The following is a 22,776-nucleotide window of genomic DNA, read 5'->3' as shown; positions in this document are numbered from 1 at the left end:
TGGAGAACAGGAGACTGTTACACTTCGACGGACAAACACACAGATACACACCTCCGTACCCACACAGTGTTTAATTCCTGTCATTCCCTCTCTCTCACTCTCTCTCTCTTTTTCTCTCCCTCTCTCTAGGTGTTATAGCTATCCTGGCACTGCCATTGGGCCTGGTGTCATCTAACCAGGAGCTGTTCCCTAGCTACGCACCCCAGGACCCGGTATCCATGACAGCGGCACCCCAGAGCGCCCCCCTCCCTTCCCCGACCCACGCCCCCCCAGACACACAGCAGGAGGGCTCCAGCAGCGGGGACTGGCCCACGCAGGGGGGGGGTGCGGGCATCATCCTGCCCACTGCCGCCCTCACTTCCCTGGGCTGGCAGCATGCCCTCCCCACCAGCCTGGTTCCCTCCAGTAAAGACAGCTTCTTAAGCGCTGCAGATCAAGTCAACCCCAACACTGTGAGCTCTGCCAGAGCCGACCCCGTCAGCCTCATTCTGCAGAGTGTGCCCCAGCCTCAGCCCCAGCCTCAGCCTCAGCCCCCTGGCTCTGATCTCACCAACTCGGTCAATGTAGCTGATGCTGTTAGCCCAGATACAGATCCTCCTTCCTGCACTAACCAGGCCAGCGGCCTCCCCAGCCACCCCTGCACTGCTGGCCCACACAGCGAGGAGGCGTCCATTCACTCAGGCTCCACCCTGCCCCCCGCCCCTGCCCCCCCCACTGAGAGAGGGGACACACTGGGTAGGGAGAGACCCCGAGCCTCCCCAGCCCCCAGTCTGGACCCCCAGGATCTGAATAGAGAGGAACCCACTGACCCCAGCCAGCCGCTCCTCACCACTGAGCTCCAGCCTTCATCCCTCTCCTCCTCCTCCTCTTCCTTCTCCTCCTCCTCCAGGGCGGAGGCCGATACTGTGCGAGACCAGACACTCAGGGAGCCCGCTCAGACCAGGCTCGAACAGGCCCCGGCCCATGCCATCACACTGCGTGAGGTGCACCCCAGTCTCAACGAGCCCCCCACCTCGGAGCTACTGGTGGTCAGCCCCTCCGACAAGGCTCCTCCACCCTCCATCCCCCCTCCCTCTCCCCCAGATTCCCTTCTCACCCCTACCAGCCTAGCCCCTGAGCTCAAGCTCCATCCAGTATCAACCACCACCACATTTGTCAACATAACTGAGGAAGCTGCCGGTAGCAAGGATGCCCCTCCCCCTACTACGCCGCCTCAGGGTAACGTCACAGTAGAACACGGCCCCCTGGGGAACGCCACCGAGGGGGGGCTCCTCTCAAACAGCTCAGCCCCGGACTCCTCAGGATCCCAGGGGAACAGCTCAGCAGACTCCGAGTCCCCCTCCACCGCCAGTGGCAACTTCCTCAACCGGCTGGTGCCCGCCACCACACGGGACCCCTGGGGCCCGGGGAACGGGTCAGGGCCGGCCCTCGACTCCTCGCTGGGGCGCGCCACCATCTGCCTCAGCAGGATAGACATTGTGTGGATCGTGCTGGCCATCAGCGTGCCTGTGTCCTCGTGCTGTAAGTGATAGCATCTCAGCAGCTCGGCACTTAGCAGCTGTCTAAGAACAGCTACACACGTACATGGCTCAGATGTTGTGAATTCGGTTGGCAAGACACATATGTGTGTGGGCGATGCCGACCCTGCTTATAGAGCCCATGTTATGATGTAATAAATCATGTTCCCTCTCTCTCACCCCCCCCCCCCCCCCCCCCCCCCCATCTCCAGCGGTGCTGCTGACTGTCTTCTGTATGAGGAGGAAGAAGAAGTCCTCCAGCCAGGAGAACAACCTGAGCTACTGGAACAACGCCATCACCATGGACTACTTCAGCAGGCACGCCGTGGAGCTGCCCAGGGAGATCCAGTCTCTGGAGACTGCTGAGGTATGACTGCCAGGATTGGCCAGAGGGCTCTCGAGTTCCATTCAGTTTTAATTTCAGTTTTAGCGTCAACAGTTTTGTTATGCTATATAATACAGCCCCCTGCTGTTGAGTTGGCAGTACTGCAAGTAATAAATGGTGAAACTGTCTCCATATCTGTCATGCCCATGGCATCCCATCTTCTAACAGTCATGCTTATGTCACTAATCACGGAATGTATCCTCTCCTATCCCTGCTTACTGAGCGCTCTGTTTCCTTCTCATTCCTCCTGTTATTGGTTCCCTCTCTCTCTCTCCATCCATCGTTCATCCCTTGTGCCGGTGGTGCAGGAGTGTGACGAAGACGCCAGGATGCGTTTAGGCTGCCCCTGGTGGTGATACGCAGGTGTCCTGTTCCGGCTTCCTTCCTTCTCTGTAGAGCAGCCTAGAACCTTCAGATCATCTAGAAGACACTAGAACCCATTGAAAATAGCTATACTTCATCAGACGAATTCAAAACCTTTCATGTTCCTCAGCTTCCTATTAATCCTCATTGTCTATCTTAGTGCCATTCGTCCCTTCCTCCATCTTCTCCCCCCTCTCTTTGTTGTCTCTCTGTTGTTTTCCACCAACTCTGTTGGCAACTGCTCTGCATTAATGCTGAGTCACTTGCACCAGAATGCTTCTCTCTTTCTCTCCCTCCTCTCTCCTTCTGTTTTGCTGCTCCATCTTCTGAGTCACCCCTCCCTTCTGTCTTTCTTTTCCCAAGCCCCCCCTCCCTCCCTCCCTTTCTCTCGCTTTATCCGTTCTCTCATTCTGCAAGACTTTAGGAGCCACATATCTTTTGTCATCGAATGTTCTCTGTCAAACTGAGACCTTGAGAGGCAGAGAAGGAAGGAAGCCGTTTCATTCCTGCTATACAACCCCTTTGTATAGCAGTATAGACTTTGAATTAGCTAGAGTCTGTCATAGTCAGACTGATACTGAAGGATCAATTCATTAATTAATTCTGCATTTCAGAATAACTGAAGTATATCAAGAATTCGAGAACAAATAGTCCAGTTAATAATAATAGGATCCTACTGTATGAAGAAGCTGTTTGAATTACTGATTGTAGATTGAAATATTTTCAGTTACTCTCACGTCCAGAATGACCTGATCTGAAAGTGAATTTGTCTTATGACATATTTTGAATGTAATGTAATGTAGATAGCCTTACAATTTCTATACCTTTGGGATTCACACAAAACACAGAATCTCTCTTGTGTTCTACAAAAAAATACAAAACATTTCTCCCTTCTTGTGGTAATCTCTGAGATAACAAGATGAGTAGATAGGTGACAGTAACAACATGTCTCTGTACAGATATCACCAATACAATCTTGGTGGATCTAGATTCACAAAGAAAGGAGGTTTGTGTTTTTGTAGAATAAGGAGCCACGGATGTGATGTTTCTTTGAGAACTAAAAACGTGGATCCAGGATGACATGTATGTGTGTTGACAGGAGCAGGAGACTTGCCTCCCCCCTAATGGAGACTACAGTGATAGCGGCGTGGTACTGGTGAACCCCTTCTGCCAGGAGACACTCTTCATCAACAGAGACAAAGCCTCCAACATTTAGAGACAAAGACAACGATGGCCACATCATCCTGCACTAGCACGAGACTGTCAAAATAAAAGTCCCCCTCCCCAAGGCTTACTCCTTTTCTCCCCTCCTGCTGTCGCTGTCATTTTTATACATGTGGTAAATCTTCAGAGACTCTGTGCTTTATACTGTATATTACGACTTCAAAGAAATAGAGGAAGGCTGAAGTAAACACAGTATTTACTAGGAGAGGGAATCCAACAATATTTTTCTGATGTACATTTTCTACAAATGCTTAATTGTGATAAAGGTTTTTATGTTTTTATAAAGATACACAACGTTTGTGGTTTCAGTTGTGTAACAGTGGCTTGATGGTGAGTGCATTGTGGATGTTGCCACTTTCTGCTTTGGAGAGAAAATGCTGTATAAAACAAACAAAAAATATACACATTTTAATTTCTTTATAATCAAACCCAAAACACTTATTAAAAAGCCTGTTGAACTTGAATTCTGCACCTACGTACTTGGAGGGGATACAGAGGTTGAGAGTAAGGTTTTATGAGATTGGGTTTTAGTAGAGAGAAAATACAGTGTTGCAGTTTGATCTGTTGTCCCTGGAGGGGTGCAACAAGGAGGACAGAAGAAGAAATAGAGGTCTGGGGTGTCTGCAGACCGAATGGAGGTGACCTAGAATGGCTTTTCCCCTTGTGTTTCACCAGCCTCTCTGCTGAGGGACCACATAGATGTCTTAACTTCATTTGTCAAGCTGTTTAAGCATTATATGTGCTACTGTAGTTTGTGTGTGTGTGTGTGTGTGTGAGAGAGAGAGAGAGAGAGAGAGAGAGAGAGAGAGAGAGAGAGAGAGAGAGAGAGGGAGAGAGAGAGTGACTGTGCATGTATGTAAGTGTGTCTTACAATTTTACTTAAAACGTATAAATTGCAAGTGCGGAAAGTCACACATAACCGAATAAGGTCATTATAGGAATTTATGTTAAAAATGACACACATAGAACACTCTTTTCAAAATACAAAGATGTGATACACAATTTCAAAGCTTCAATGTTCCATTATCTTTTTTTAAATATAATTGCCTAATTTATGTGTTTGTTTTATTACATAAAATGATTTGTTATGATATACTATGATATATTGAAACTGAGCACATGATTACTGTTCAATTATACATGCCGATATATCTAAATGTTTGTTCAATGTATGTATGTGTGTGTGTGGGTGTGCGTAAGTCTGACTGCTAGCCTGTCAGTCTATCTGTGAGGATTTGTGTGCAGGGGAGTTTCAAATCCTCACCATCCTGAAAAAATAGTTTGACCAAACCTTTTCCATTCTCCCTCCATAATTAGGCAACAGTTTTGTGAATGCAAATGAACTGTGTGTATTACTGTAATGTACAGGTATAGAATGGTGTGTGATTATAACTGACCAATGAAAGCATTGAGCTATTTTATCCTGAATATTTACTGTGAGCACATGCAGACATAGTTTAAACATTTGTTTGAGTGCTCTTTTTTTTGCATCAAATTACAGTCCTTTATCATCTTTTACTTTAGCTTGTTTCATATTCTGTCTCTCTGATATTCTGTTGAATAGCCTACTGCCTGCCTTTGTCTGGTATTTCTTTTTTGAGAATTGTTGACCAGCTCAATCATAATCATTTCTGTTGGAGGTTATGTTGAAGTTCTGTTACACACATACAGGCTTGCTTGACGTTTTTCATTGCAGTGGGCTTATGAGTGAATACTTCACAATATGTAGAACGGTTAAGGGAAGGTGTGGCAGTATCTTGTGTTCAATGTTAGGCATATGTCTTTTTTGTATCGTAGCATACACTGTGTACTTTTTACTGCTGAGCAATAAAAGACAAAAGCTTGGGAATGCGTGTCTTGTTGGTCAATAAGAGTTTGATGCTCCCCTCCCCAATGCATTTGTACACATGCCACGCAGCTGATAGGTGACTGACAATGTAGGCTACTAGGCCTATATAGGCTAAGAATCTTGCTGACAGCAGCCAAACTATTCAATGCGGCAGAAGGTTCTTTGTTTCTCTGTTTTCGGCCTGGCCAATGCTAGTACAGATAGAGGAGTAAAACCCTGATCATATGTAGGCCTACCTAATGCACAGTCTGGTCATTGTTGCTCTTTTAACACGAGAAAAGATGAGCTTTGCTTGTTCGTTCCAATGTGTATTGCATGGCAGGTAATACACACAGTATGCCACTCAATTGTAAGGTTGTATCAATTCATGCAAACTAGTGGATAGATAACATGCTATAGTGCACAGTATTATTAACAAGGCATACAGTTAACTAGGCTAAGCATTTATGTATTTAGTTAGCCAAAGTGCAATGGTATAGAACCCTGTTTTATGATGACGTATTTAGCTAATCATATACTATCAAACAATAATGTGATCCCTAGTAAAGCATATTCAAATAGTGATGCATGTCAAATTTTTCCGGCATTTATTTTGCAACATAAAAAACTTCGTGTTGCTCTTCCAACCGCTTTAATATGATGGGCTGGAAAAAACCTAAGCGCGAGGTATTTTCGTTAATTGGCTATTGAGTTTGTCTATCAAACTTGTCTCTTGAATGTTCGTTTCCGGGGCAACATAAGACTTGTTCCTTGTGCATCCGGCTGAAGCTTCAGTCTGTCGTGTGCAATCTCACAGTGTGGAATGCCAGTCAGCCAGCTAAGCTACCTAGCAAATGTGGCATTGAAAGACAGGCGAGCGGAGTGGCTGAATTGAGATAATAACGCGTAGGTTGAACCCGTTTAATGTTGTTGATAGTATAAGAACTTACTAATACTTTTCTAATCGATTTAAACTGGTTAATTTTACTGATCAAATTCAGATTCGTCACTCGGTTGCTACAAGCTAGCTAGCGGCGTTTTCTTTGAAAATGGCGGATGTTGCTACAACTGGCGGTGCGGAGAAGAGCCTGGATGATTTCTTTGCCAAGAGGGATAAAAAGAAGAAGAAAGAAAAGGGGAAGGGGAAAGAGACGGGAGCTGGGCCCACACCAGTTGTCCTAAAAAAGAACAAAAAGGAAAAGGAGAAGTCAACGAAAAGTGAAAACCAAGATGCGCAGATTGAAAGGGTAATGTAACGTACCCGGTCGTGCTAGCTAATTTAGCGAGCTAGGGCGTGGGCCTTGTTTAATTTAAATGTCATAGCTAGCCTTTAGATTTTTGTAATTTTTTGACTCGTCATTGTCGAGAGACAATTGTATGAATGTGTAGATGCTTTTTCTTGCTACTTTTGTAAGCAAGTACTAAAAAGGTTTCCTTTGGGAAATACTATGTGCACTCCAGCTGTTTACGGGTGATGTACATTTGCCTTTTCAGTTGACACATTTTTAAACGACGAGAATACGACGCATTTGGATGCTTTACTGTCAGGATTTAGAGGCTTTCAAGTAGTGAACCAGCGCTATATTCTGTGCGTTTGTCTTCAGGAGGACGAGGAGTGGAAAGAGTTTGAGCAGAAAGAGGTGGATTACAGCGGCCTCCGACTGCAGGCTCTGCAGATAAGGTAAGATGGTGGGACATGGGGCAGGGCCACATTTGGCTATTTTTCTTTTTTACATAGTCGTTAACCTGCTGCCATGTATGTGCCCTCTCACCTCCCCCTGTGTGCCTGACACGTTCTCTGGTTGATGTGGCAGTGATGAAAAGGAGGAGGAGGAGTATGAAAGGGAGGAAGTTGGGGATGATGGAGAGATCATCCTGGTCAGTGGAGACAAAGTTTCTGGACCTTGGAACAAATCTGGCTCAGCTCCAGCTGCCGCTGTTGCCCCTGTGGGTAAGTGAAGCCCCTTTCTCATCACTAGAGAAATCACGGTCCATGTACTGTTTAATGTTTTCTCAAATTCCACAATGTAACTACAAGATGTATTGTATCCGATATGTCAAGTCAATATGTTTAATTTTACGAATGAATGGTCATTCTCTTCACCGCCTGCAGAGGAAGTGGAAGTGCCTGAGTCCAAGCCTTCAGGTGTGTACCGCCCCCCAGGGGCCAGGCTGACCACCAACAAGCGAGGCCCCACCCAAGGCCCCCCTGAGATCTTCAGCGACACGCAGTTTCCCTCCCTGGGGGCAACCTCTAAGCACGTGGAGACTCGCAAGTAGGTATCTAGGAGGCACCTGTGAAGCAGGCACAGATGTTGACGTGGTTTTATAAATATCGGTTGATACATCTGTTGATGCGCACATGTTTTGTCCGCAGGGATAGAGAAATGGAGAAGACCTTCGAGGTGGTGAAGCACAAGACCCGTGGCCGAGAGGAGGGGGGGAGTGCTTCTATGCAACAGCTGCAGCTTGACAACCAGTATGCCATCCTGGGGGCCAAGTAAGCCCCTCACTCCCCACCCCCACTCCCCCTTCACATCCTGCGCGGTCCTGCCCAGTCCCCTCCCCTCTCCTCCCCCACCCCTTCCCTCCTGGAGGGAAACTGAAATACAGCTGTGGTGAACCAGACCCCTGTCAAAGCTGGTGCTACCACCACCACACTGAACCGTCTGTCCCTTTTGACACCACAGAAAACGCACACACACACACACACACTCTACATTGACACACTGTCACCCAACACCCATAGGCATGCACACACATGATATTGATGCACCATACAAAACACACAAGCATTTGGAAGGACTAAAGGATCGCAGCTAAAGGGGCTGTGGTTAAAGAAACAGATCGATTCTACCTGATATACCAATATGAACAGCACTGCAGCAGCAGCAACAAAGGACAACAAAGTTGTCTCTTGTGGATCGTAGTCAGAGCAGCAGTCGTGTGGTACGGCATCTCTGAACTTCTCAACTTGCTAAACTTTGATAAAGCCACAGAGGATCGATACCCGGCGAGGTGATGATTTTCCGAACTTCTGTTGAAATAGATATATTTTTTGCGAAGATCGTTATAATCCAGAACTGCACATGGTTTTTGGGGGGGGTGTGTGTGCGCGTGTGTATTTGAGGTTCGGTTTGGGGCACGAGAGGAAAGTCAGGGAGGGGGGAGACTACCTCATTGGCAAAGCTGTGGCAGCCATTTTGTCTGAGCCTCAGCTTGAGTGAGGAGAGGAAGGGGGAGGGGCTTCCATCTGGCCCTGCAGACCAGCACCACCATGCTCTTACACCTAGACACTTGAAGACCCCTTGTATTCCCTCAGTAATGAGATCTGTGGACAAGGAGTAAAGGCTGTGGTCCTCTATATAGAATAACTATTTAAAGTGGCCTTACTGTAAAGAGAAGCTGCTTTGTCCTCTGAAGAAAGCCTACTCGCACGCTGTCTACACAGGCTGTTGGGCAGCCTGTGGATCTTGCCACTCTGAGAAAAACCTCAGTTCAACGAGAATGTAGTGCCGAGTTGTAGTTTGAACAACTAACAACTAACTGCCGACAATTCATATCCACTGTTTTGACTTGCTACCCCAAATTATGAATCCCCACCCCCCTCAATTTGGATTCTATAACATCAGAACACCAATTATTAAAGAATTTCTAATCTGAAGTCATTCCTTTGTGGTAAATGTGTTGACTTTCTGCATTGTTTGTTGTGGTGGCTGTTTTTCCACAGTGTTACCACTGTTTTTCTGTTCTTCAAAAGGTGTAGTGTTGAAGTAATGTGGAGGGTAGACTTCAAACTGTTACATATAAAGATACAGCTACCTATTACAATTACCCAACTAATTGACACCATCTGGATTCCCCAAAGGAAATGTGATTTTGTTAGAGCATAATTCTGATAAAGTATAGGCTTTTACTTTGCCCCACATTTTGTTGCATTGCTAATGTCCCCAAACTTGATTTATAAGCTTTGCACCACAAGACATCCTCTTTTCCCCACCTTGAAGGTTCCATCCATTGATAAAGAGGCCTCAGCACTTACTGGTTTACCTGTTTTAGCAGAGGAAGCCTGTATGTTATTCTAATTTCTGGAGTGATTCAGTTTGTATTTCCTGTTTGGCACCAAACCCACTGATGTACTCTATGGACACAAGATCTAGGCACTGTACCAATTCTCTACAATACATCTTTGCTTCCTCTCTGATCTTAAATGGCTGGATAGGTGGAAGTATGTGCCTCTACACAGCTGATACCAATCCTGTCTGATTGAAATCAGTGACTTTTCCAAGGAAAGGAGAATTTGAATGGTGCCACTTTAGGATCAGATGGTTTGGATCAACTGTAGCATGTGGAGCCAAGCGTTAGGAGGGCTAGTTGTGTCTTGTCAAAGTTATTCAGAATGACCCTGGATCTAGGCCAGTACATGCTACAGCCAACCCCTCTTATCACTGTAAAGTCATATGTTGATCGAGACAACGATGGCTAGCTCGCTCATGGCTAGCTGTCTGAAACATGTAGAAGATCTCAAGCAAAGCTCTTTCAAAATATTATGGAGTGTCATTAAGGAGTGTCAGGGTTGGAGAATCAAACCATCTGGACGGCCTGACCTGCCGGACCACTGGCCTGCCGGACCACTGGCTGGATGATGACTGAAAACACTTGTGAGATGTTTAACTCCAAATAAAGTTGATCCTTGTGATTTGGTGTTTTGTCTCAGTCTTTAACTTCAGATCATTTCCATCCACATACGACATCATTTACTATTTTGATATGGTATCAAACTTCCTTTTAAGCCCATGCAGTATGTTTTAAATGCCTTGCTTTACCAGGATAGCCAAATGTGTCTTCAAGCCAATATTTTAAACAATCTGTACTGCTGTCCCAGCATTGATGTACTTTCTTAACTGCCTACACCTTAACTTGAAAGATTTGTATGTCTGTTGTCAAGACTGTCCATAACCATGGAGAGCTGCTGCCATTAAATGTCCAGAACACTTATCTACACTCATAGCAAACATCTCTGTTTTTGGCTGAAAAACCTCATCATTCTCTTGGCCACTTTTCACTAATCCCACCCTGGTTCAAGTTCAAATACCACCCCAACAACTAAATAGATGTACTCATTTTATTTGAAGTATTGCAGGATTAATTCACGAGTCAGTTAAATAATGCATTAATTAATGAAAGAAAGAATGAAGTCGACTGGGTGGTTTCTCTGGGTGTGGTGGATGAGTTCTGAGGTGTCATCTGGGGTTAAAGAGATGTGTGAGAGGACAGAATTAACAGCAGAGACTGGCTGGTTGCTGGAGGGTTATTGCAACATACTTGATTCTAATTGGATGTGGCTCTCAGGGAGACTTGTGGGGGTGACTTTTGGGATAATAAACTGTATAAAAACATTCACTTTACAAACCTGATTTTCTGTAGTTTCCTCAGGTTCAAACCCTTCATAATTTTCAAGTGCATGGTTCACTGAAATTAAGTTCTGGATAAAAGAAGTTAGTCACCTACAGTAAAGACAATGTAAATCCCAGTTTTTCTAATTAAATGTGACTTAAGCAAGACTTAAAACAATACTGTTAAAGAATTCAATTTATAAAGCATAACGTTACAAAAAATTTACCTCTGATGTCGTGGGATATAGCCAACTGAAGGCTATGTGTTGATTTATTGCAGCACATCTACAATAACATTTAGAAATCTGTCCAGCTTTATGTTACTTGGTGCGGGCAGACGTGTGCACGTAAAAGCACTTACCAGCGCATCTTTTGGCTCGAACCCCGCATCATTCTCAAGTGGTCGCCTGCTTCCTATCGGCCACTGGGGAACAGTAATCAAGTTGGCAAGAGGAGTTCTTAGACTGAGTTAATTGAAATTATAAAGTGGTAGAAATAACCTGGAAACCAGAAATAGCAAAAGTACACACATCATTCACTCAAGTGGAAGTACAAATGCCCATGTTTAAAAAGACTCATGTAAAAGTTGAAGTACTGACTACACTTTTTCACTCAAGTTAAAGTAAAGAAGTATGGATTCTGACATATACTTAAAAAGTAGTCATTACTACTACCTGTGTTAGTGTTTTAGTAAAAGGTGGTCAGAAAAATTGTGAAGTACTGATACCAAAAAAATATACTCAAGTATAGCAACAAAGTAATTCCCATCTCTGCAACATTTACATTTAGTCATTTAGCAGACGCTCTTATCCAGAGTTACAGTAAGTACAGGGACATTCCCCCGAGGCAAGTAGGGTGAAGTGCCTTGCCCAAGGACACAACGTCAGTTGGCATGACCGGGAATCGAACTGGCAACCTTCGGATTACTAGCCCGATTCCCTCACCGCTCAGCCACCTGACTCCCTACAACAGTGTAATCACTTTCAGCTGCAATTCTTGTATGAAAAGTGCTATATAAATAGTCTTACTTACTTACTTACTAATCACAGTGTAATGATAGTGCAATAACAGTGTAATGATAGTGTAATAACAGTGTAGAAAATGTAGTGACAACATAACAGTGTAACAACAGTGTAAAAACTGTAAAAAGTGTAGTAACATAATAACAATAACAGTATAACAACAAATCTCTGCTTAAACGTAGGAGGACTTAAGCATATCTCCTAACCAATCATAAAAACACAATTTGTATTTACCTTGTTTCAGAAAGGTCATTGACACTGCACCGTTACACAACAATGTAAACATCAAAAGACACTAATGCTGTCACTTTGTTAATCCATCCCATACTAAACCTACTGTTTCAATCGACCTAAATTCTAATAGAAAAGTATGAATAGTCGATTACAGGACACTTTTTAATCAGCACCTAATAAACCAGAATTTCTGTCGGGATGAAAAAAAGTTAATGAAAACTGTACTGTATTTTGCACAATTTAAAACAAGTTATCATTTAGCCCTATATTGTGCCCTTAGGCGAGACAGTTTTAAATTAAGTAAACAACTTTATTTCTTACCAAAGAAACCGGTTTTCCAGCTTCAACCAGAATATGACCCAGCAGCAGACAGAACAGAAGTACACCTCTCACCTGGACCTGCATGACAGCCAATAGGCTAGTTCGTTCGAATCAGTGATTTCTGTCCATTAGGGAAGTCACATGGCTGGATCCATCGCCAATGGGCGTACGTTGTTCACGTGCAGGGATACCTTCAAACTGCCGTGAACAAAGTGTTGTTTGTTTAACCTAATGTTTTTACCGTCTTCGTTACTGCAAATGGGTTTGGGCTGTCTGTTCGATTTTGTCTGACTGGCTGGCCATCCAATGTTCCTTTCGCTTTTAGGATCTTCAGATACGTTTACCGTTACCATGACAATGGAAATCAACAGGAGGAATGTGCAGCTTGGAAGTCGGCGATATTGGTTTGATTTTAACCAGCAGATCCGAGTTTAAAACAAACATTATGCCTTTTGCAAAAACAGGTATGACTCCGTACTAATGCTAAATATGTTTATGTACATGACATAGGCCTGAAAGCTGGCCTGTTGTACAATTTCAGACTAAGGCGCAATGAGTGCTCGCGGCAGTGAAGTGAGCGTTTTTGTTCGTACTAGACCGACGGCCAGCTTTGCTCAAGAGCTCATAGAATATCTACCGGATGGACAGGTATGCCTGTGACATTTAACACTTCGTCAACGTCAAAGGGATTTCTTTATAAAGTGCACAACAAGGCAATTCTGTTTAAAGTAGTAAACTCTATTGGAGGTTGAAGTCAAGTCGTTTAACATGACATGAATCACTTGCTGCTTACATACTTGATTGATTCTCACTGTACTGAATTGAAGCTGAACATGAAAAGTAAAAGCTATATTACATCCCTTCACCAGACAGTGAATGTCCGCCAGTGGAAGGAGTCCAGGAAGGGGGTGGTGAACAACCAGCTGAACTCTTGGTCCTTCCGTTTGGATGGCGTCCTGCATGACGTGTCACAGGAGGATGTGTATGCCCGTGTGGGGCGAGGGGTAGTGCTCAGGGCGCTGCAGGGGTACAATGGTAGATGCTCTAGCTCCAACATGCCCTCTTTTTTAGCTGCTCATGATCACACTATTGGCCTGTAAAGGGAACATTTCGTTCTCTTGCTCTTCCAGGTACTGTGATGTGTTTTGGCCAGACGGGAGCAGGGAAGACTTACACCATGACAGGAGCCACAGAGAATTACAGTCAGAGAGGGATTATACCCAGAGCCCTACAGGAGGTAACATACTCCATGACAGGAATTATCCCCTTTTCCCACCTGCATCTCTTCCTGTATCTCTAACTGTCTCTCCACGTATCTCACCTGGCCTCCTTTTGGAACTGCAGGTGTTCCGGGAGGTGGAGCAGCGTTCCGACCACACCTTCACCGTGCACCTGTCCTTCCTGGAGATCTACAACGAGACCCTGGTGGACCTGCTGTCCTCCGTACGGGGATGCCCAGGCCCAGGTCCAGGGGGCATGGCTGTGGTGGAGGAGCCTGGAGGGAGCGTGGTTGTTAAGGGGCTGTCTCTGCACCTAGTCCATAGTGAAGTAGAAGCCCTCAACCTGCTTTTTGAGGTATGCACTACAAATACTATTTGAAAGATAAAAAATGTAAAGGTGTTTGATACCGTTACTTGGGAATCTCTCTTTAGCTGATAGCTCTGTGTCCAATCAATGCTGTTCAGGAGGATTTTAGCTAGTGCTGGCTAGATTGACTGGCTGACAGTACTATTGCTGTCTGTGTACACACAGGGAGAAATGAACCGCATCATTGGAGCTCACAGCCTCAACAGGAACTCATCCAGATCTCACTGCATCCTTACTGTGCACATTGAGGTATCATCCCACTCTCAGTATTCACATGGGACAGTAGGGTTTCATTATCCATCATTTAATTTGCAGTCATTCAGAAAGACATTCATTCGGGATGTGCCTGAAATGTGTGCTTGTTGTTTTACAGTCTCATTCCCGCACTCTGTCTGATGCTAAATACGTGACCTCCAAGCTGAACTTGGTGGACCTAGCAGGCTCAGAGAGACTGGGCAAGACAAAGGTTAGTCCTGAAGAACCAGACCTGCCTACAAGGCCATACCGTACAGGAGTATGACCCTGTACGGTATCTACCCGGCACAACATGAGACAATCTCTCACCATCACTTGCCGAAGTTGCCAGGTACTGTGCATAACCCCCCTTATGGAAACCTGGTTCTGTGTCCCTTATGTGGTCCAGTCGGAGGGCCAGGTGTTGAAGGAGGCCATGTACATCAACAAGTCCCTGTCATTCCTGGAGCAGGCCATCCTGGCTCTGGCAGACCGTAAGAGAGACCACGTGCCCTTCAGACAGACCAAACTCACCCATGCCCTCAAGGACTCACTGGGTGAGCCTCCCAAGGAACATGGAACGGGTTATCTGTAGAACGCTACCTGTTGGCTGATGACTTGCTCTGTATATCTGAAGAAACCACAGTCCCATGTATCATGTGACATTTAACACACGTGTGTGTGTGTGTGGTGTGTATCGAGTGATGTTGAATGAGCAGCTTTGTCGTCTCCAGGTGGGAACTGCAACACAGTTCTGGTGGCCAACATCTACGGAGAGGCCGCCCAGATAGAGGAGACGGTGAGTGGACTGTGTGGACTGGTGCCGTGTAAACAGGTTTGAGAGTTGGGAGTCGACCTTACTGTAAACCACAGGCCTTGTCTTTAACCACTGTCCCCCCATGTCTCTCTTCCAGCTGTCCACCTTGCGGTTCGCCAGCCGGATGAAGCGTGTCAGAACCGATCCGGCCCTCAACGAGCACATCAACCCGGTGGTGAGACCCAAACGCCCTCGTCCGGAACACAGCTTGCATGTCAACATGTAAACACGGGTGTGATTGTGACTTTGATGTGATGGTGGGTGATCTGCTGTGTGACGGGATGGGATCTGTGTGTAGCTGCAGGTGCTGAAGCTGCAGAAGGAGATCCAGCTGCTGAAACAGCAGCTGTCCATTCAGGACACCCTGGTGAGGCTGAGTCTCAAGGCTCTAAGCTTAGTCTGAAGTGAAGTCTGACCTTCAGTAACATGAGTAATATGCCTTATCTACTTACAACGTACTTTATTCATCCTTTTGGGGAAATAGCATTGGTTGGTTAGGGTTACTGAACACGAGCGCTGTAAGGGTAGACATGGAGGCACCTCATGACCATGTTTGAGTGTACAAGGAGACACAGATTCAACTGCTTTCTCTGGTTCAGTAACCTTTGACACTTGATCAGGACTCTAAGTGCTGTGTGATGTCATGACTCGAGTGTGTGTGTGTCTGTCTATCACCAGGCCAACCGCACGGGCATGTCCTACGAGACGCTGTCCGAGACCCAGGTGGCAGAGATTCAGAGCCAGGTTCAGAGATACCTGGAGGGAAGCCTGGAAGAGATCAACGTGAGAACATCCCCTCTCTCTTTGCTCTCGTTCCCTGGTGTAATGTTAAAGTGTGTAATACAATTGTAGTGGTGTGTAATACAAACGCAGTAATAATGAATGCAGTTAGGCTGGTGAGTGTGTTCCTGGCCATGTTCCTACATGCGTATTCCTGCTCTCATCTCTCTATTGGCTGGTGTTCTTCCTCAGATTGTCAATATCAAACAGATCCAGGAGGTATTTGCTCAATTCAAGGTCGCCATACAGTGAGTCAACATAACTTTCATTAGGCACACATCCCTACTGTCTCAGAAATAAAGAAAGCCTGTCCATCTCATCGTTGAACAAGATTTTCATGTTGTTGAATCCTAAGAAACATTAATAAGCGGCTAAGGAAAAAATAAAATCTACAAGTTTTAAAACCCCCAAATATTGGGCTGAAAATATGTACAAAACAAACAATCCCAATCTAAGGTCTTAAAATGATATGTGTGTGAGTCCTGGTGGTGCTGTGTTGGGCAGGCAGCAGGAGCAGCGTGTGAGGAGCCAGCTGTGTGAGACCTACAGCCTGGTGGAAAAGACCCAGAGTTCCTCTGGAACTCCAGCTGCCAAGGTCAGCTCAGGTCCCCTTAAACATCACCCCATCATCCTGCAAGGCTATTTAACCTGACGCACTGTCTGAACCCCTGGAAGCCTTGCCTACCTTACCCACAAATTTACCTCGAAGAATAGGGTTGGACGATAAACTTCTTGTTTAGGAGTGCTTGATTTGACTGCTGCTGTGATGTTGTAGCTGCAGGCTCCCAAAAGCATGGTGGGAGAGATGGAGGGCTGTGGGTTCGGGGTCGGCGTGGCTGCTCCCTCAGAGAGGCATGTCCGCCCCGTGTCCCCTGACAGGACCAGAACCAGGAAGACCAAGGAGCTGGTCAGGTCAGTGTTCAGCCCCAGTCCACTGAGGCTGTAGAAAAACACTGACTGGACACTTCAGCATCATGACCTCTCACCCTGTTATCTGTGTGTCTGTCCAGCCATGGCAAGAAGGAGGCCACAGGAGCAGGCAGGCCAGCCGAGGATGTGTCCGGCCCACCCAGCCAGAGAGAGCCTGAGGTCTATGAGCTGGAGACCCAGGATCCCCCGGTGCTACTCCCCGGTCCCAGAGAGCCCCCCAGGCCTGAGTAAAGACACACACCCCCACCCAAAATATGGAGCTTTTTTATAGTGCATGTTGTCCATTAAGCTATCATTTGGTATTATATATTTTTTTATCAGCTGTTACGTAGGGGGGGGGGGGGGGGGAATACCACAGCAGACGGGGTTCAAATCCAGCCTTCACACTTTTCAGTATGTCTTTTTTAATCTAATCGATTTGTGAGTTACCAAAAGATTCCCACCCCTACTGTTAGGTACAGATTCTTGATTGCAATGACAAGCCCTATATCATGCAGTGTTTGGGTTGTTGTACAGTATTCCACTTCACTGCTGTCTAATCCACTGTCTGTGCTCCCAGCTCCCCTCCCAGTAAGACAGAAGCATTTGAGGACTTCAAGGCAGAGCGCGGCAGTGAGATAAACCGCATTCTGAAGGAGAACAAGGCGGTCCTGCTGGAGCGACGGGCCCGCCTCCGAGAGCTCACCGACGCCATCAACACGGCCAAAACAGAGATAGACCACACCAGCTCCGCCCTGCAACAGTGGAGGGAGAGGAGGCAGAGCCAGGGTAGGAGACAACACGTGTGTGTATGTGTGTCAAACAGTAGATCAGAACAAGGTGTGTGTGCGTGTCAGAGTAGATCAGATCAAGGGTGTGTGTGTGTGTGTAGGTCAGTTTGTGAGTGCGCAGGGGGAGCTGGTGCTGGAGGAGGAGGAGCTGGCGCTGGTCATGCGTCTGCAGAAGCTGAAGTCCCGGTACCGGCTGCTGTACGAGGAGCAGCGCAGCACCAAGGCTGAGGTCAGCTACTGCCACCACCTGGTGGACCAGTGTAGGGCACGCCTACTTACCGGTGAGCATCCAAACCCTGACCCCGCAAGGTATGTACCTGAGCTAACATACCGTGAACCTCGACTGACAAACTGTTGTGTGTGTGTGTGTGGGGGGCAGAGTTTGAGAGCTGGTACAATGAGTCCTTCCTGCTCCCAGAGGAGGTCCAGGCCATGCTAAGGACCGGGGGAACAATCAGACCTGGACTCATACCCCTGGACAAGGCACTGGCTCTGGTGGGTCAGGATCCACACAGAGGCCTAACAAGGACCCACCATGTTAAGGCATCCTTTGTAAACCCGAGTTGATATACTCTGTTTTAGAATGCATAAACCATAGCTGTAATAATTTAATCTACATCCAGAGAATGAAAGTGAACCGTCTGTTGTTGTAGTCATGGTTCCCAAGGAGGAGTATAATCTCAGTCTACAGCTGTTGTGGTTGTCATGGTTCCCCAGGAGGAGGATGAGCAGGTGCGTTGTGAGCGTGTGAGGTCTGAGCGCCTGGCCGACAGCCCCAGCGCAGTCTCCTTCTACAGCGCTCACATGAGGTCGCTTCAGCGGGTACGTCTCTCCTTCTCGCTCACACACACAGTGTATAGCGCCATGTTTGTGACTTCTATATTAGCCTTCAGGAAGTGTCATGCACTATATAAAAAGGTAAATAACATTGGAACTGTAGGCATGTACAGTATATAGTGCAGGCTGCCAAGACAATCCAGAGCAGTGACGTGTGTGTGTGTGTGTGTGTGTGTGATGGATGTTCCAGCAGAGGAGCGTGGGCAGGGCCACGCCTCAGACCGCCTCCCAGAAGAGAAGCCCCAGAGACTCTGGCCGCACCAGACTGCCTGCCATCCTCACCATCATGTGACTGGAAGCATGTTTCATCTGCCCCCATGGTCCACCAGCACCCCAAGTGGCACGCCTAATGTGGCCTCAATAAAGACCCAAGATGTTGTTGAATCAGCGTGTGTGTCGAGTAGCTCAGTGGAGGGTACTGTTTGTCGGATGTATCCTCTTTGTAACTGTACCACGAAAAGCACAAACACACACAATGCAATGAATCAGCTTGTTAAATGAAAAGTAAACTTTTATTATTCCTGAACCACAAAATAGACTTCTTTGGTTGTACAAATTCACTAGTTACAGTCTTGGTTGAGCTCTCTGACCTCTGACCCAAGCACTCATGTCCTCTGATTCATTTGAACCCCCCCCCCCCCCCCCCCCCTCTCCCCATGAGAAGAGAATAACCCTAAAAGAAAAGTTCAAACTGATTCTCCTTTAAAAATGTAGTGAATCCCACTTGTGGGAGGATTTACCTACGGCGGGTAAAAAAAAAGAAAGGAAAACAAAGAAATTTCTCCCAATCGCAGATGTTACCGTCAAACTGAATTTCAGTCAGCGAGAGCTACACGGAAAGCTATGATTAGCATTAAACTGACACAAATGCTACTCCTGTTACTGTCATGATTCTCCAATGAAGCAGTCGGGTGCACAGATCACACTGAGTGTGAGAAAAGCTGAGGAAAGTTTTAGAATGATCAGAAGAGAGGTTGAATTTCTCTCGAGACTTATCTTCCCGTCTTTAGCCAGACACTTAGCGACCAATCCCTTCCCCCTCCACACAACACAGCTCGACCCAGGCACGTGCTGGCTCGGTTTAAACCCAAACTTTTGCTTTCCTTTTTACGTTCTGTATTTGTACATTATTCACACTGTAATAAAGGATCGATTTTTTTTCTCAGTGGCGTCAGATTTAAATTAACTAAAGACAGATCATTAAAAATAACAAAAGAAACACCTGCTACCTTCACAAGCTAACCTGGGACCTCCCAGTTAGGAGATATGAGTGAGGTTCACATTGACGAGAAACGTCACAACTAAAGGCAGAGAAAGTACCGTATAAATGGAGGAAAAAAGGCATTATGGCCGACATGTTCCCATAGTTAAGTAGAAAAGAGTAGTAGAGAGAGAAGAGGTTGTAGGTGTGTGTGTGTGTGTGTGTGTGTGTGGCAAAATAGACTGATGTTCCCAACAATACCAGGCCAATCCAAGTATGGGATGTTGTTGAAAGTGTGTTTACCAGATGGTCTCTCCAGTGTGGTCAAGCAACTGTAGGGTCCTGACTAAACTAATGTGACCCCCCAGTCTGGTCCAGGGAGACCTGCTCTACCACTCAACTCACTCTCTATTCTGTCACCGAGGGATTTCATAGTGATTAGAATCAAAATCAAATAGGCTACAGCCGATATGTTTTTTCAAATGAATCGTTTTTTTTAAAGCCTTTTGTGTATTCAACAATATTGCCTTAATTTAATTACAGTGAATACAATGATATGAATCACTCTGTGGCATTTTCGCTGGAATAAATACAGGTAATGGCCAGGAGTCAATAGATTTGAGTCACACATTAAAAGCAAAATAAATTATTTAAAAAGAATACCGTTTTAAAAAGACTATGCAGTTGCAGTGCAGTAGATAGATATGTAGTGTTTAAAACATCCTGCACACTCCAGACTGTGAAGGTAGCAGATTCTTCTCTTCTAATATGTACACCTCCCTCTCGAAGCCCTCTAAAAACCCTGACATTTATAATCTATTCTCTTAAAAACTTCCAAAATATCATCTGAAAAGTTAGTATAACAGCTACAATTCTATCTTTTTTTCTTCTCTCCCATTCTGGACATTTTCTTCTTTTTTCTATCTTTTTTCTTTTTTTAACAGCAAAATCAAAAGGTGGCGAAAAAATACAAACATATCAGTCGCCTGTTAATATAATTCAGCTTCTAAAACGCAAACTGAAGATTGAACCAAGTTGGAGAATGGCCTTGAAGCATCACACTAGCTCCTGTTCCTAACCCTTCATCCTGGCATCAGAGCTTCATGCCATCTAATCCCCAGACTGTAAAGGCAAGACTGGCACGCAGGATATGACTGGATGTGTATGTGGTGATTATCATCATTGTATTGTCTATGGTGGTTGCACATACACCTCCCAAAGTGTGTGCTGCAGTGAACGATCACTCAGTGAACGTGTCTCCTGTGTGTGTGTGTGTGTGTGTGTGCCTCAGTGTGTGTGTGTGGTGTGTGTGTGTGTGTGCCTCAGTGTGTGTGGTGTGTGTGTGTGCCTCAGTGTGTGCGTGTGCCTCAGTGTGTGTGTGTGTGGTGTTATGTGGGCACGGCAGTCTCCAGGCTGCGGCGGCCTTGTCTCAGCTTGCGTTTGTTGCTGTAGAGCGCCATCTCCTCCAGGGCTGAGCTGGTAGGCAGAGCTGCGGGCACCTCGGCCTCAGGGTTCAGGGTGGGCACTGTGGAGGACAGACAGAGAGCCAAGCTGTCAACACCACACCTCCACACACACACCTAGTCTGACCAGTACAGACACACATTGACCCTTATATTCTCCTGCATTGCCAAGGCTGTGGAGAGGAAGTAGGCAAAGAGAAGTAGGCAAAGCTAATCTTCCCGGCAAAAGGCGGTTGGCTGATGGGAAAGAGGGAGTTTGGTCTTGAAAAGGCACAGTCACCTGCAACAGAAAGCCAACACCCGCAGCTACAGACCAGATCAACCAGCTTGTACCAAGTATCTAATCACACAAAACTATCCAGTACGACACCTAGGAAATCTTCTACACAAACTGTACTGTAAAGGATTAGGGTCAGTTTGAGTAAATTATTTTCCACTCCTAGATCGGACTCAAATGTGCCAGTATCATGCTCACGACACACTACAATGTTAATATTGTCGCATGTTTGCATCAAATGTTGACTACATTATTGCGGATATTTCAGGGGGGTTTTTTTACGTAAAAGGAGTCAAACATTCAGATACGACTGACCCCAAACCTTTCCATTCCTTGTTTTAGTCAGTGATTTCATGCAGGCTCTGGAGCGAGGCCATCAGCAGAGCACGCCTGACACACACGGAGCAGCTCGTCTGAACCAGCCGCCTGACACTGGAAGCAGGCCAAGCAGCAAGCCTAGACAATAAGACACCTGTCCCCAGACTGGAGACAGACTAGGGGGCGTCCCAAACCAGAAAAGGAATCCCCCTCCCCTGTCAGCTCCTCTGGTTCACTCCTCCTCACAGACCAGTGGAGGACAGATTCACACAGTGTGTTGCATTTCAGACACCCAACCAGGATATCCAGTCACCTCGGATCACTGAGAGGGAGTGAACCAGGTTACAGGAGGAGACTTGTTTTTCTGTGATGGAACACAACATGTCCTACTCTATCAAGCTTAAGGGGAGAGACAGAGTGCTACAAACGGAATATCAGACTAGACTACAGTTTTTTCAAACTGGACTAGAGGGTTAGAGCGAAAAAGTGAACACGCACACCATATGTCACACACACTTAGCCCAAGGTGCTCGCACACACACACAAACACGCACACACATGGTGTGTGAATCCTACCAAGAAGTGGTTGTTATCCCAGGTAGTCACCTGAATCAGAGGGAGAGATATGGTCAGGGATTCTGACATCATGGACCAACCCACCACCACCTTCGCTGGACATCGGAAAAACGTTACGTTGTGGGTTTTCATTATGTCACAACCGCAAAATGACGTCGTTGGTAACTTTGTTGGGTTTGTCTACATACAACATCACATTGTTTATGCCCAAGGACCATCTAGTGTAGCTCGGTAGCTATAATGAGACACAGTCAGAGTTTACAGCTAAGGACAGTTCTGTAGCTACTAACCCACCGACTCCCCAACAGCTGACTCACTTTCCCTGGTTCAAAGTCTGACGTAATCCAGAGGGTTTTTGTGTAAGGGCAGACAGGCAGGCAGACAGGGGTTTGTCCACTCACCTGGGTTGCTGGAGCCATCGTCAATAAACTGGATGTCATCGACAGCGTCTGGGGACTGGAAGAGAAGGAGCAGAGCGTGAGGGCCTGGGGAGGTTAGGGTGGGGAAGGGGATGTGGGGCCCACCCTTAGTCCCAGGGGCACCTTCACCATGGGTGGGGGGGCAGAGACCCTGGCAGGAGGAGGGTGCGTGGGGCTGAAGACTTGGGCCAAACATTACTTACCAGTACTGTGAAATATTTGGGGTGGGCATGATTTCTCTTACTCGGCACGATGGAACCAATAGATCAGTCCCAAT

The 22,776-nt window shown here is 46.3% G+C and overlaps 4 protein-coding genes and 1 long non-coding RNA gene across 8 annotated transcripts in view; 3 read left to right on the top strand and 2 right to left on the bottom strand.

The window, feature by feature from the left end:
* tmem108 (transmembrane protein 108) overlaps nt 1-5,332 on the top strand; it is a 32,937-nt gene extending 27,605 nt beyond the window's left edge. For both annotated transcript variants that reach the window (XM_067251412.1, XM_067251413.1), the window contains exons 3-5: nt 130-1,521; nt 1,730-1,884; nt 3,365-5,332. In XM_067251412.1, coding sequence (XP_067107513.1) covers nt 130-1,521; nt 1,730-1,884; nt 3,365-3,481 — 1,664 coding nt within the window. In that variant the 3' untranslated portion in view covers nt 3,482-5,332. The remainder of the gene's footprint in view (nt 1-129; nt 1,522-1,729; nt 1,885-3,364) is intronic.
* A 789-nt stretch (nt 5,333-6,121) lies between these two features.
* cdv3 (carnitine deficiency-associated gene expressed in ventricle 3) lies at nt 6,122-7,964 on the top strand. 2 transcript variants are annotated; one of them, XM_067252004.1, is made up of 6 exons: nt 6,122-6,223; nt 6,319-6,564; nt 6,922-6,998; nt 7,132-7,268; nt 7,431-7,593; nt 7,695-7,964. In XM_067252004.1, exons 2-6 carry the CDS (start codon nt 6,367-6,369, stop codon nt 7,819-7,821), a joined length of 702 nt encoding a protein of 233 aa, XP_067108105.1. In that variant the 5' UTR covers nt 6,122-6,223; nt 6,319-6,366; the 3' UTR covers nt 7,822-7,964. The 2 variants fall into 2 exon arrangements, with proteins under 2 accessions (XP_067108105.1, XP_067108104.1); XM_067252003.1 differs by lacking the exon at nt 6,122-6,223 and having other exon boundaries at nt 6,230-6,564.
* A 2,464-nt stretch (nt 7,965-10,428) lies between these two features.
* Nucleotides 10,429-12,373, bottom strand: LOC136957809 (uncharacterized). The gene is made up of 4 exons (XR_010878331.1): nt 12,291-12,373; nt 11,075-11,137; nt 10,731-10,802; nt 10,429-10,564 (listed from the first exon to the last, which is right to left on the bottom strand). It is a non-coding gene; the product is annotated as an uncharacterized lncRNA (long non-coding RNA).
* A 469-nt stretch (nt 12,374-12,842) lies between these two features.
* kif9 (kinesin family member 9) lies at nt 12,843-18,820 on the top strand. Its single transcript, XM_067251411.1, has 20 exons — nt 12,843-12,938; nt 13,160-13,325; nt 13,421-13,527; nt 13,635-13,865; nt 14,043-14,126; nt 14,251-14,343; nt 14,521-14,668; nt 14,846-14,910; nt 15,026-15,103; nt 15,227-15,295; nt 15,607-15,711; nt 15,901-15,956; nt 16,213-16,303; nt 16,484-16,620; nt 16,719-16,865; nt 17,198-17,406; nt 17,510-17,689; nt 17,788-17,903; nt 18,126-18,230; nt 18,436-18,820. Exons 1-20 carry the CDS (start codon nt 12,843-12,845, stop codon nt 18,535-18,537), a joined length of 2,385 nt encoding a protein of 794 aa, XP_067107512.1. The 3' UTR covers nt 18,538-18,820.
* Nucleotides 18,821-20,767: 1,947 nt separating this feature from the next.
* scrib (scribble planar cell polarity protein) overlaps nt 20,768-22,776 on the bottom strand; it is a 57,512-nt gene continuing 55,503 nt past the window's right edge. For both annotated transcript variants that reach the window (XM_067251408.1, XM_067251409.1), the window contains 2 exons: nt 22,482-22,536; nt 20,768-20,971 (listed from right to left, as the gene is read on the bottom strand). In XM_067251408.1, coding sequence (XP_067107509.1) covers nt 20,835-20,971; nt 22,482-22,536 — 192 coding nt within the window. In that variant the 3' untranslated portion in view covers nt 20,768-20,834. The remainder of the gene's footprint in view (nt 20,972-22,481; nt 22,537-22,776) is intronic.

Source organism: Osmerus mordax, chromosome 15, assembly GCF_038355195.1.
Source record: "Osmerus mordax isolate fOsmMor3 chromosome 15, fOsmMor3.pri, whole genome shotgun sequence".
Classification (NCBI taxonomy): domain Eukaryota; kingdom Metazoa; phylum Chordata; class Actinopteri; order Osmeriformes; family Osmeridae; genus Osmerus; species Osmerus mordax.
Note: the sequence above shows the minus strand (reverse complement) of the source record. Positions and strands in the feature narration are given on the sequence as shown.

Bases quoted from the DNA above. Each gene is read 5' to 3' on its own strand.
- cdv3 (XM_067252004.1), top strand. From the start codon at position 6,367: ATGGCGGATGTTGCTACAACTGGCGGTGCGGAGAAGAGCCTGGATGAT. The intron at 7,269-7,430 runs GTAAGTGAAGCC...CACCGCCTGCAG, and splicing joins TGCCGCTGTTGCCCCTGTGG to AGGAAGTGGAAGTGCCTGAG. The intron at 7,594-7,694 runs GTAGGTATCTAG...TTTTGTCCGCAG, and splicing joins AAGCACGTGGAGACTCGCAA to GGATAGAGAAATGGAGAAGA.
- kif9 (XM_067251411.1), top strand. From the start codon at position 12,843: ATGAGTGCTCGCGGCAGTGAAGTGAGCGTTTTTGTTCGTACTAGACCG. The intron at 14,911-15,025 runs GTGAGTGGACTG...TCTCTCTTCCAG, and splicing joins CCGCCCAGATAGAGGAGACG to CTGTCCACCTTGCGGTTCGC. The intron at 16,621-16,718 runs GTCAGTGTTCAG...GTGTCTGTCCAG, and splicing joins AAGACCAAGGAGCTGGTCAG to CCATGGCAAGAAGGAGGCCA.